Below are 12631 nucleotides of genomic sequence, written 5' to 3'. Positions count from 1 at the left end.
GCAGTTGCTAACAAGTTGCTACTTGAGACTACAGAGGTTGTCACCAGGAACTTTAAACATCATTTTGCATGAAGAGCCAAAAACTATGCAACGTGGACACAATTCCCAACAAAGATTCATCCACGGTCTATTTCCTTATTAGGTAACATGTTTTTAATAAAGTTTGAAAGATTTGTCTGAAGCTTGGTCATGATGACAAAAAGGTTGAGCGACCATGGTATCCCATACGAAACAAAATCAAATATGATTTTAAACATATTTTTGAACTTGGCCTAAAAAATATATGTACTGAAATGTGTTTACAAAAATGTATTTCAAGAGTTTTTGCCATTTTTGTATATTTTTAAAATAAATATATTTTTAATAGGGCTGTCAAAAGATTAATTACGATTAATCGCATAAAAAATAAAAGTTTGTGTTTGCATTATATATGTGTGTGTGTTGTGTGTAATTATTATGTATATATGAATACACACGCACACGTATATATTTAAGAAAAAAATCATATAAATTATCTCAAAATCTAAATAAATATATACGTGTAAATGTATATATGCGTGTGCACTGTGTGTAATTATTTTGTATATTATTTTAGCAAAAACGTTTGTTTTGTATGCAATTAATCGTGATTAATTTTTTGACAGCCCTAATTTTTAAGCATTTATATTCACGTGAAAAGATTAAAATTAAATATATTTTAAACTGCAACTTTTTACAAACTTTTATATTTTGGCCAGGAAATTTATATTTTTTGCCATACAAGTTGTAAAATTTGAAATGTATTTGTTGCCCCTGAAATACATTTTTAAAGTAATAGATGAAAGTTAAAACTAAATATATTTTCAAAAAGCTTTACTTTTTTATAAAATGTAAGCATATATTTAAAACATATTTTTGGTCAAAGAAATTTTTTTTTTGCCGTATGGGGTAAAGCCTAAAGTAATTTAATTTAGGCTTCAAATTTTATTAAAGTTGTGTTCATCTGTGAAGATAATTTTATTCGATAAAACAAGTGTCATAAACGTTTACAGATCTTATTTTTGCGATAATCGAAGTTTATATGGGCTTTAGGCGAGGGAACCAGTGTCCCGCTAACTTCCGGATTGGCCTACAAAAATACATCATCCCTGTCGCACTCAATTATATAAATCATATAAAAGATTATAATTAACATGTATAAAAGATTAATATCCACATGGGCGTCGGAAACAAAAAATGCTTGCCTTACCTTGTGTAGCGGGAAGCCAGATCGTCGAAACTAATAAAAACACGAAATGGAATTGAATTTATATGACTCTAAATTAGCCAAGTGAAATTGATTTGAGGAAGTCAATGCTGTAACTAAAACACGGAATTTAATTTATAATGGCATTCCTCTAGTGGAATGGATTTGACTGACGGAGCAGATAAGTAAACAGACATACGCGCTAAATTAGAGAAAAAGTGAGTGGGTCCAAAATCATTGATCTTAAAAAGTGGGTAGGTCTTGTACCAACATTAATTGTTACTACGCCCACGCATGGATCAAGGTAACCCAATTTGAATTTGTAGACCATGTTTATTAGCAATGAAAAGATCATGGGTTTTAGACTGTAAAAATACACATCATACTGTTGATAAAATGTTTACCTTGGATGCATGTTAAATTGTTTTGGATTAAAGTGTTATAATCACAATGCACTTTAGGTGAAGTGAATATTTGTTTTTTTGGGTGTGTGTTATTTAAAGATTGTGTTAAGAAATTAGTTTCCTGCTAATTGACCAACCTGTGTAAAATAAATATTAACACTTTGTACTGATGACTCTATCGTATAACGAAATACTTGGAAAACTTGACTAAGCATGTGGTCTGACTCTGAATCAAGAGTCTTCTGGGTCATGTGACTACATTCGCACCAATGGTATGAGCTTCTGGCACTTCTTTAAAAGCATCCGTTCTCGATCGCGGAGTGCCCGGTGTTTGTTTTTGCTTCAAGGTACCTACAACAACTTCAAATTGGTGAGTAACATCGCCAGTGCTGTGAATCGTTGGTAAATGACAGGGACACGACGTTGTCTCGGAGTAATAGCTCCCGTGTACACTCTGAAACAAAAGAATCGGTTTCCGGTCTTATGATGACGTCTTTTTTTGCACACGGCCTGGTCAACAAGCGCGTGGTGTAGTGTGCAGAATCGCCGCCGAGAACGCGCTTACATTTGAGTGTGGTGCGCGTGGAGCTCCGGTAAGCAGTAGTGGTTATTTTTGATGTGTGTTAAGTCCGTTACATGTACGTTCAATTACAGATAGGATGATAGAAAGCCGGTGCACTGGACCGTACCAGCCAGGCCGCGTGACGCCCGTTGTTATGCCTATACTCACTAAAGCATATGTTACATTTGTGCGCACTCTTACTATTTGTGTGGACTAAAGTTAAACTCCACTGTGCAAAACATTAAAGCGCAAAACGCGTTTTACTGAAAGCCGCAATGTGTAAACAGGTGTCAGTGATGTATGTTGTGTTTGGATGATGCAGTATGTCAGAAACACCAGTGATGAAAATGCATTACGATAAAATGAATCTTATTATTTACACACAGACTGCTACTTTACATAAGCATTTATGAAAGGCAAACATTTTCAGGAAAATATAGAGTTAATTTTTACAAAAAATATATAAATATAAAAATAGTTAGAGGAAGCGACACTTAATGTGTTTAATTACGATAACATGAGGTGACATCTATTATGAAAACTGTGGTTTTACCACAAATAAAACCGGAAAGCATGGTTACCATAGTTAAACCATGGTTTCCACAAATAACCATTTTTGTTTTAAAAAGAATACAAAAATATTTAATACATTTATAAACTGAAATATTGTTTGTTATAACAACATACTATTCTATCTCATAGGATGCCAGTATGATTGGCAGGTGGCCACACCTCCTGTCAGTGTCACTGGCACTGCTGTGGGCGTGTTCAGTGTGGGCGGGATCAGACTGCAAGTCTGTCATCATTGAGACTGATAGTCGTGTGGCAGAGCAGGTGCAGCAGCGCAGCCTGCATGCACTATTTGATAAGTATGGCCAGAACGGGAGTATTACTTTGGAAGGCTTGTACAACCTACTCAAGGGGGTGGGGCTGGACCGCATCCGAAAAGTGATGGTGCATCACCATGGAAACGCTAACAATCATACTCACTCGCATTCTCACATCCATACCCACGTGGACAAACTCGTCACACACGAGCATCCTGTCACCAGCAAGAAGGTGGTTGGCGACCATAATGTGGAGAAGAGTGAAGCTGTCCCAAAAGTGCAGTCTGACCCTGCCGCTGGAAAGAAAAGCCAGTCGGATGCACATCACAATCTCAACATAAAAATTAATCAGGAATTGACCACACCTTTCACCACGCCATCCGTCATCACAAAAATACGACGAATCGAGCGTAGCGCAGATGATGATTTAACCCAGAACCACACCACGTTTAATTTCACCCAGCCCAATGTAACACACGCTAACCACACCCATCAGCAAGAGGACACACCCACTCATGTACACGAGGATGACCATGATGAGCATGAACATGAACATGGACATACCAGTCTGGAGGTACACAATTGCATATTTATTCAAATGCACATACACTTAAATAAAGGATAATGCAAGGGACTATTTCAGCACTGCATAATAAATCAACCTATTACAAACCCAGAAAAAAATCAAGTTTCGCTTTTTCCTTCCAGTGTCAGAATGCCTCCACAATCCTCCATTCGCATGGCATGATAAAGGAAGTGGGTCTGTCCGTCAGCGACTTTGCTTACCTGTGCCCTACTCTTCTTATGCAAATTGATTCCGAGTCCTGCCTCCTGCATGACAGTGACCAATCAGGTAAGGTTTTGATTTGAATAAACTCAAGTTTTAACAGCTGATCAGCAGAATACGTATAACAATTTTGTTCTGTGTGTTTTCTAGATCATAACCATCATCACCATCATCACCACAATCTGCGTAATCACACCATTAAGAATGTCTCTCTTAAAGTTGGTAAGTGTTTGTCATTTTAATAACATCGTCTTTAAAAGGGCAGTTGATAAGAAGTTGCTACTTATTTACTGACATTGGGTCTCATTTATTAATAATTGCGTAAATTTTTTGTATTTATACGCAAACTTCTCACGAAAACTTTCCGGCTAATTCACAACACGTGTGTACGCACATGAGTTTGTTCTTATAGTTGTTCTTACCTTAGTGAATTTGGAGTGTTCTACAGGAGCGGTTGATAATTTGCATAAAACACGCCCAAAACAGCTCCATATAAGGGTTTTCCGCAGCGGTGGTCCACAGAAAACTTTAAAGCAGTTTGTCATAGAAGCAAAAGAGCTCAAAAAGAAATCCATGATCATATTTATTATCGGTAAAGTTCCGTTTTGCTTTGCAATTTGTATTTGGGAGGTTTTGCTTTCGATGGAGGAAGCCAGTGCTGTCCACCGACCAGAGTAACGTTAAAGAAGTATTGGATGCTTTAACAAATATGACATTTAATTCATATGACAGAGATGCGCATCTGTATCCAAAATAAAACGGACAGGAAATCAAGTTATTGACGTTTGGACTTCTCATTACATTTACATGACGTTTACATTAGGCATTAAGCAGACTTTCAAGTAGAGATTTAAAAAGTGAGGAAGAAAAGCGTGAAGATTTGTCATTTACGCGCATCTTCTTTATATATGTAGAAAAAATAAGTAGGCTGTAATAATATATAATATAATGTATATAATAACAATAATAATAATATAGATTTGAAACTTGAAAGCAGTTTGTCATAGAAGCAAAAGAGCTCAAAAAGAAATCCATGATCATATTTATTATCGGTAAAGTTCCGTTTTGCTTTGCAATTTGTATTTGGGAGGTTTTGCTTTCGATGGAGGAAGCCAGTGCTGTCCACCGACCAGAGTAACGTTAAAGAAGTATTGGATGCTTTAACAAATATGACATTTAATTAATATGACAGAGATGCGCATCTGTATCCAAAATAAAACGGACAGGAAATCAAGTTATTGACGTTTGGACTTCTCATTACATTTACATGACGTTTACATTAGGCATTAAGCAGACTTTCAAGTAGAGATTTAAAAAGTGAGGAAGAAAAGCGTGAAGATTTGTCATTTACGCGCATCTTCTTTATATATGTAGAAAAAATAAGTAGGCTGTAATAATATATAATATAATGTATATAATAACAATAATAATAATATAGATTGTTTAATAATATATAATACAGAAATAAATACAATCATGTAAATTTTATATATCAACATTATTATAAACATTATAATTATAGCCCAGTATTTGATTATAGTGTATGTAATTATTGCGTACGAGTGGTTTTAGGTTTTCTTGAATTTTTGCGTACATTTAGAAGACATTTTGATACGAAAGTTTTTGAATCACGATTTGTTAGTGAAAACATCTATACGCACATCTCTATACGTACGCATGCTTAGTAAATGAGACGCATTGTCTGGGAATGTAAACGGCGTCACGCATGAAGATCATGCAATATGGGCACAATTCCCCAAAAACATTCATCCACAGAGTATTTCCTTATCCTTATTCCTTTTTTTTGCAATAATCTAAAAGTCTATGCGCAAAATAAATGGGCTTTTCGGTGTCCAGCCAACTTCTGGGTTGGCCTACAAAGATTTGTCTCATACAGCCCTTTTTTCATTAAGGACATGATCTTTCTGGTAGTTGTAGGTCTGAACCCTATAGACCCCTTCACGGTTCACGTCACAGGCGGTTCCCACTTCGTATGCCGGGGTCAGAAAAGTCATTACAGCAGATTGAGTTGCGTATTATTCGGTGTCGTCAAAAATGCCTACTTGCGTCGTGGGCTTTGAAAATTGCACCAGTTCTGCCGTTAAGATTTTCGGGATTCCAGCAGAATCTCAAAAACAAAAAAATACAACATCTGTGGCTGCAAGCAATTAAACGTGCAGACTGGGACAATGCAAAGATCAAAGAGGCTTGTGTTTGTAGTGCTCACTTCATTTCAGGTAAGTCATACTTTTTCAGCCCTGTTAGATTAAACTAGAAAGCCTAAATGGTATGAACACTTTGACCCCATGCTGCGCACGCACCCGATAGTCATTCAATGTTTACAAACCTTGAAGGGGTCTATTGGCTTTCATTGGTTAACTAGTCTTCATTTTCAATGTTATGTTTGTGTTCCAGCTTGGATAGGAGGGTTTATCTCCATCACTTTAATCAGCTTGCTGGCGCTGGTGGGCGTGGTTTTGATACCGCTCATTAACAAAGTTTGCTTCAACTTCCTGCTAAGCTTCTTGGTGGCTCTTGCAGTTGGCACTCTCAGTGGAGATGCGTTCCTTCATCTCATACCTCATGTAAGAAATTTGGATCATGATGATCATAATTTTGGTATTTATCCTTTTCCTATATTTAATGGTCCATACTGAAATATGATAGAATTGTGTGATATGCTTGCATATTGACACACACATGATCACGTGATTGGAAGAGATATCTTAATGATTTTTTTTATTGGTGGTTGTCAGTCACTTGGTCATCCACAGCACAGCCACTTAGAGCATCATAACCACGGAGAAGAAACTGAGGAGGATTATCTCCGGCCGGTGTGGACGGGACTGACCGCACTGAGTGGAGTCTACATTATGTTTCTTATTGAGCACTTCCTGACCCTTGGCAAAATGTATAAAGACAAAAAGCAGAAGGTAAGGATGATGCACATACAAAATGCATACTATTGCAAATGCAAATATCATTTTTCATACAGTGGGATGAAATGCAATATGTATTTGGACACCAAAGTAACACTTGATATGTATCAGTGTTTTTGTATTATGAAACATAATGTGACGTGTCGCATAGTTAGATGTTTTTTGGTCTAAATTACGTATGCATTATACATAAATGTGATTTTAAGTCTACAAAGTGTCAAAAGTTCACATTCTTAGGTGATAATATTAAATCCTAATGGGTTTGTCATGTTATATGAAAATGTGATGTTACTTGTATTTCTATATTTTGAATGATCATCTCTGTGTATATACGTACAGAAGAGGGGTGAACTGGCCGCAGAAGTTTTGGAAACCGAAAAGTTGCCATCATTAGAAGACAGCGACGTCAAAATACTTGATGGTAAACAAACAAGTTTCTACTCTAATGTGAACACATATGTTTAAATCAAAATAAACCTACTTCCATGTCGTTGCATCAGGCGCTGAAACGAATGGTGGTGGTGCGTGTGGGCGGGGCATTGCAGAGGAAGAGGAAGTGATGCTGGAGACGGAGCTCTACACTGATACGGATTGTGAAAACAAATGCCACTCCCACTTTCACGATACCGTTGGCCAGTCGGACGAGCAGCATCATCATCACCATGACTACCACCACATACTGCATCACCATCACTCTCAGAACCACCACCCTCACACGCACACCCATAGACACACACATTCCTACTCGCTTCAACACTTCCAGCAGGCTGGCGTGGCTACTCTTGCTTGGATGGTCATCATGGGGGATGGGCTTCATAACTTCAGTGATGGACTTGCCATAGGTAAATGCAACATCTACGAACACATACTCAAGTAGCTTTAACCCTGGACATACCCTAATGCTGCGGTCATACTAGACTTTTCGTCCCATTGACTTCCATTCATACACGAGCAAATGCGTCAGACTGAAAATGCAAGCTTGTGCTACATATTTTGCAGGTTGCTGCGTCTGGTGTCTTTTCTGTGTTTACCTGTGATTCAAATTTGTATATCGGGGCACCATTGACTAAAGGTGTGTGTTTAAATTTCAGGAGCAGCTTTTACAGAAGGATTGTCAAGTGGCCTTAGTACTTCAGTTGCTGTATTCTGTCATGAGCTTCCTCATGAGCTGGGTAAGATGACCTGAGGCGATAGTAATTGACATTGTCTCTTTTTTAAACAGTATTTTAAGAAGTCTTTCAGTGTTTTTTTTTAATGCTCACAAACTTCTCTGCACCTTCTGTAGGGGATTTTGCGGTCCTGCTGAAAGCGGGTATGTCAGTACGTCAGGCCATTCTTTACAATCTGCTGTCGGCCCTAATGGGATATCTGGGCATGATTACGGGAATTCTGATTGGTCATTACGCAGAAAATGTTGCCATGTGGATCTTTGCTTTGACAGCTGGGCTTTTCCTGTATGTCTCCCTCGTAGACATGGTAAGTAGCTTGGACACAAACAAACGCACGCAGACAGACACAGACAGACAAACACACGCAGACAGACAGACACATGTGCGCACACGCAGACAGACAGACACACTCACAGACAGACATGTGCAGAGACAGAAACGCACGCACAAGACAGACACAGACAAACACACGCAGACAAACACACTTGCAGGCAGACATAATGCATCACCATCACGCTCAAAACACACACACACACAGACACACACACAGACAGACACAGACAGACACAGACAGACACAGACAGACACAGACAGACACAGACAGACACAGACAGACACAGACAGACAGACAGACAGACAGACACAGACAGACAGACACAGACAGACAGACAGACACAGACAGACAGACACAGACAGACAGACAGACACAGACAGACAGACAGACAAAGTCAGACAGACACAGACAGACAGACACAGACAGACAGACACAGACAGACAGACACAGACAGACAGACACAGACAGACAGACACAGACAGACAGACAGACACAGACAGACAGACAGACAGACACAGACAGACAGACAGACACACACAGACAGACACACACAGACAGACAGACACAGGACAGACAGACACAGACAGACAGACAGACAGACACAGACAGACAGACAGACAGACAGAGACAGACAGACAGACAGAGAGCTGACAGACAGACCGAGACAGACAGACACAGACAGACAGAAACACAGACAGACAGAAACACAGACAGACAGACACAGACAGACAGACACAGACAGACAGACACAGACAGACACAGACAGACAGACACAGACAGACAGACACAGACAGACACAGACAGACACAGACAGACAGACACAGACAGACACAGACAGACAGACACAGACAGACAGACACAGACAGACACAGACAGACAGACACAGACAGACAGACACAGACAGACACACACACACACACACAAAAAGACACACACAGACAGACAGACACACACACACACACACAAAAAGACACATGCGTGCGTGCACACGCAGACAGACAGATGCACTCATAGACAAGTGGCCGCAGGCAGGCAGGCAGACAGATAGACACATGTAGACAGATACACACAAGCAGGCAGATGCACACACAAGACAGACAAACACGCAAACAGACAGAAGGATTCAGAGAGACACGTGCGCAGACAGACAGACAGACACAGGCAAACACACGCAGACAGACAGACACAGGCAAAAGCAGACAGACAGACAGACACAGGCAAACGCACGCAGACAGACAGACAGACACAGGCAAAAGCAGACAGACAGACAGACACAGGCAAAAGCAGACAGACAGACAGACACAGGCAAACGCACGCAGACAGACAGACAGACACAGGCAAACGCACGCAGACAGACAGACACAGGCAAACGTACGCAAACAGACAGAGACAGACACAGGCAAACACACGCAGACAGACAGACACAGGCAAACGCACGCAGACAGACAGACAGACACAGGCAAACTCACGCAGACAGACAGACACAGGCAAACTCACGCAGACAGACAGACAGACACAGGCAAACGCACGCAGACAGACAGACAGACACAGGCAAACGCACGCAGACAGACAGACAGACACAGGCAAACGCACGCAGACAGACAGACACAGGCAATCGCACGCAGACAGACAGACACAGGCAAACGCACGCAGACAGACAGACACAGGCAAACGCACGCAGACAGACAGACAGACAGACAGACACAGGCAAATGCACGCAGACAGACAGACAGACACAGGCAAAAACACGCAGACAGACACAAACAGATACACATAAACATACACATACGCACACATACACGCACAAACAGACACGCAGACAGACAGTCTGAGGCCGAAAGTGGGCGGAGTTGTAATATACAGTTGCATCTCATATATCGTAAATATATCTTTTCAAATTAAATCTGTTTAATACATTTCTTAAAACTAGCATGACAAGCACTTTGATTACACGGTACTTTGATGTCAAGTGAATTGCTCTGTACACTGCAAAAAATGAAGTGTTAATTTTTTACACATTGTGTGTGTCATGCCATTTAAGGTGTTATTTCATGTTAAAATAAATGAAAGGGACAACACAAGTTGTGTTAAAAACAGTGATGGGAGTAATGCACTACAATTAATTCTGTTACTGTAATTCCACTACTTTTAGCAGTAATAAACATGTAACAAGGTTTTTTTTTTTTTAATCAAATAACACAGAAGGTGTGTTAGTTCAGGGACAACACATTAAATGTGTCGTCCCTATACTAACACACCTTTTGTGTTATTATTCATTGTGTTGGTTAGTATTGACACAGACAGACACAGATGAAGAATGTATCAATATGATTAAAAATACAGTGTTTCTGCAAATGTAATGTGTGTACACAGTGATGTGATTGTCTGTTTTTATTTGTAGGTACCTGAAATGTTACACAATGATGCGGGTGAAGCAGGCTTCAGCCACTACGGTTTCTTCCTCTTGCAGAATGCTGGAATTCTTCTGGGATTTGGAATCATGCTGCTCATTGCAATTTTTGAACATAGGATACAACTGGACATTGGCTTCTGACCTCACAAAAATAACTCCAAAAACCCCACTCCATTTAAACATCTAAATTATAAAGCTGCTTATTCACCTGTACCCCACCTAAACCACTTGTTGGCATGCTTAAAATCTCATCTAGTCTATTGACAGGTGACAGCAGCTCGATAAGCACCATCAATTATCATTTCATTTGTAGTATGTGGGCATATAAAACAGCATTTTAAGTATCGACTGTTACAGTTTCAGTATAAAAGAACTTCTACCACATTCAGAATGTGGTTTTTTTGTTACACAGTGTTGTACAGTATTTAAAATAAGTGTCACAAGTGTTCTTTTGTTCGTTTTGCACATGCCGTCTCTGCTACATTCCAGTAAAAATGTTCTGTGTGTCCCAGTGATGTTTGTGTCTGATCTCTGTTTTTTACTTGAAAGATGGGTGGGACGATTGGCTCCGTTTCAACTGAACTGCATAATGGAAAAATTGGCACGTATAGGATTGTTTGTTTCTGGTGTAGGAATGTTAGTTCCTTAGGGAATGTAGAAGAAATTAAACACCACAACATGCTATTTTAAGTACTGTTATGTTAAAGCACAGTGCTACAGAAAATACCAGACATGATTTTTAAAGTTTCCTATAGCTTTTCCGCTGTAAAAAGGCACACAAATAGAGAATGCAGACATGCTTTGTGAAATGTTTACGATTGTTTCAACAAAAAAGTTACAAAAACATTTTTAGAAATACTATAGTTTTCACACTATAAAACCAATAAACCCCCTGTTTCCCAAAAAAGATTTGCAGAAAAAGGTACAAGTTTATGACCCTATAATATACCACAGTTCCCTTTATATTGCAAGTTTTGTTTAATAATATACAATATGTGGAACTGGATGTCTATAATTATTAACAACAATATTCAAATGGGTGATTCTCATGAAATCCAGACTTAGGTGTCCAGCATCAAAAAAATTTTAAAAGCCCTTGAGCATTTTTTTTTGCACATATAAGATTAAGGTCTAAACTTACTGTAACCATTATTTTTAGAGGATTTAAAAAAATATTTCCTATAGAATTATTTACATTTTTTAGATTATTATAAAAAATGATCATTACCGCAACATGATATTACATTAAATATGCATTTACAAACTCATGTTTCGGTAATGAGAACTAAAAAGTTGTCTAGGTACTATGACAAACAAAATTTCAATTTTTATCTAGAGAGAAAAAAGAACTGCTAACCTGGTAGCCATCTTGAGTGTCACAGTCAATTATGTCTTTTTTTTAAATGTTAGTTCCTTTAGGGCTTAAACAATGATTGAAAATTGTTGCGGAGGATGAGAAAATTTTTCTTTGACATTTATATTCCTTATTATTGTCTCTACATTTACCAATGATCACCAGATACCACATGTTTCTTTACTGTAAATGTAGTATAACATGCACTGAAGCTTTTTATTTTTTTAGATTTTTTTAATTATAAATATTTTCATGTCAAAGAACCCAAATCCAGTCATGGACACGTTGCGTTAATGAAAATGTTCCCCTTAAATATGGAAAAAAACAACAAAATAGATTTTTTTATGATGTCATATGAAATCATGTGCAAACTAGTCAATTTAAGAGTTTTTGTCTAAACTCCGCCCACAGGAATACATCAGTCGCCAGCTAAGCTCAAACGGCTCTGCTAAGCTAAGTTGCTGTCGAATCACAACACACTAAACAAACTACACAATCAGAACTTGTTGCGTATTTCTGAAGGAGAGACTTCATAGAATAAGGACAGTGAAAACAGCGCTATAGAGATTTCTGAGTAAATTATGTGAACAATACCGCTTTTGTAATGGAATTTTTAT

The 12631-nt window shown here is 38.6% G+C and overlaps 1 protein-coding gene across 3 annotated transcripts; it reads left to right on the top strand.

The window, feature by feature from the left end:
- Positions 1 to 1505: 1505 nt before the first annotated feature.
- slc39a6 (solute carrier family 39 member 6) lies at positions 1506 to 11175 on the top strand. Of its 3 annotated transcripts, none has more exons than XM_073855334.1 (11): positions 1506 to 1529; positions 2894 to 3592; positions 3727 to 3871; positions 3956 to 4027; positions 6221 to 6390; positions 6562 to 6738; positions 7084 to 7165; positions 7245 to 7586; positions 7836 to 7916; positions 8030 to 8220; positions 10649 to 11175. In XM_073855334.1, the coding sequence occupies exons 2-11, from the start codon at positions 2903 to 2905 to the stop codon at positions 10799 to 10801; spliced, it is 2103 nt and encodes a 700-aa protein (XP_073711435.1). In that variant the 5' UTR covers positions 1506 to 1529; positions 2894 to 2902; the 3' UTR covers positions 10802 to 11175. The 3 variants fall into 3 exon arrangements, with proteins under 3 accessions (XP_073711435.1, XP_055059210.2, XP_073711424.1); XM_055203235.2 differs by lacking the exon at positions 1506 to 1529 and adding an exon at positions 1841 to 1999; XM_073855323.1 differs by lacking the exon at positions 1506 to 1529 and adding an exon at positions 2030 to 2222.
- The last annotated feature ends 1456 nt before the right edge of the window (positions 11176 to 12631 follow it).

The sequence above is a fragment of the Misgurnus anguillicaudatus genome, chromosome 2, assembly GCF_027580225.2.
Source record: "Misgurnus anguillicaudatus chromosome 2, ASM2758022v2, whole genome shotgun sequence".
Taxonomy (NCBI): Eukaryota; Metazoa; Chordata; class Actinopteri; order Cypriniformes; family Cobitidae; genus Misgurnus; species Misgurnus anguillicaudatus.
The sequence above is the reverse complement of the archived record's forward strand: the minus strand, read 5'-3'. Positions and strand labels throughout refer to the sequence as shown.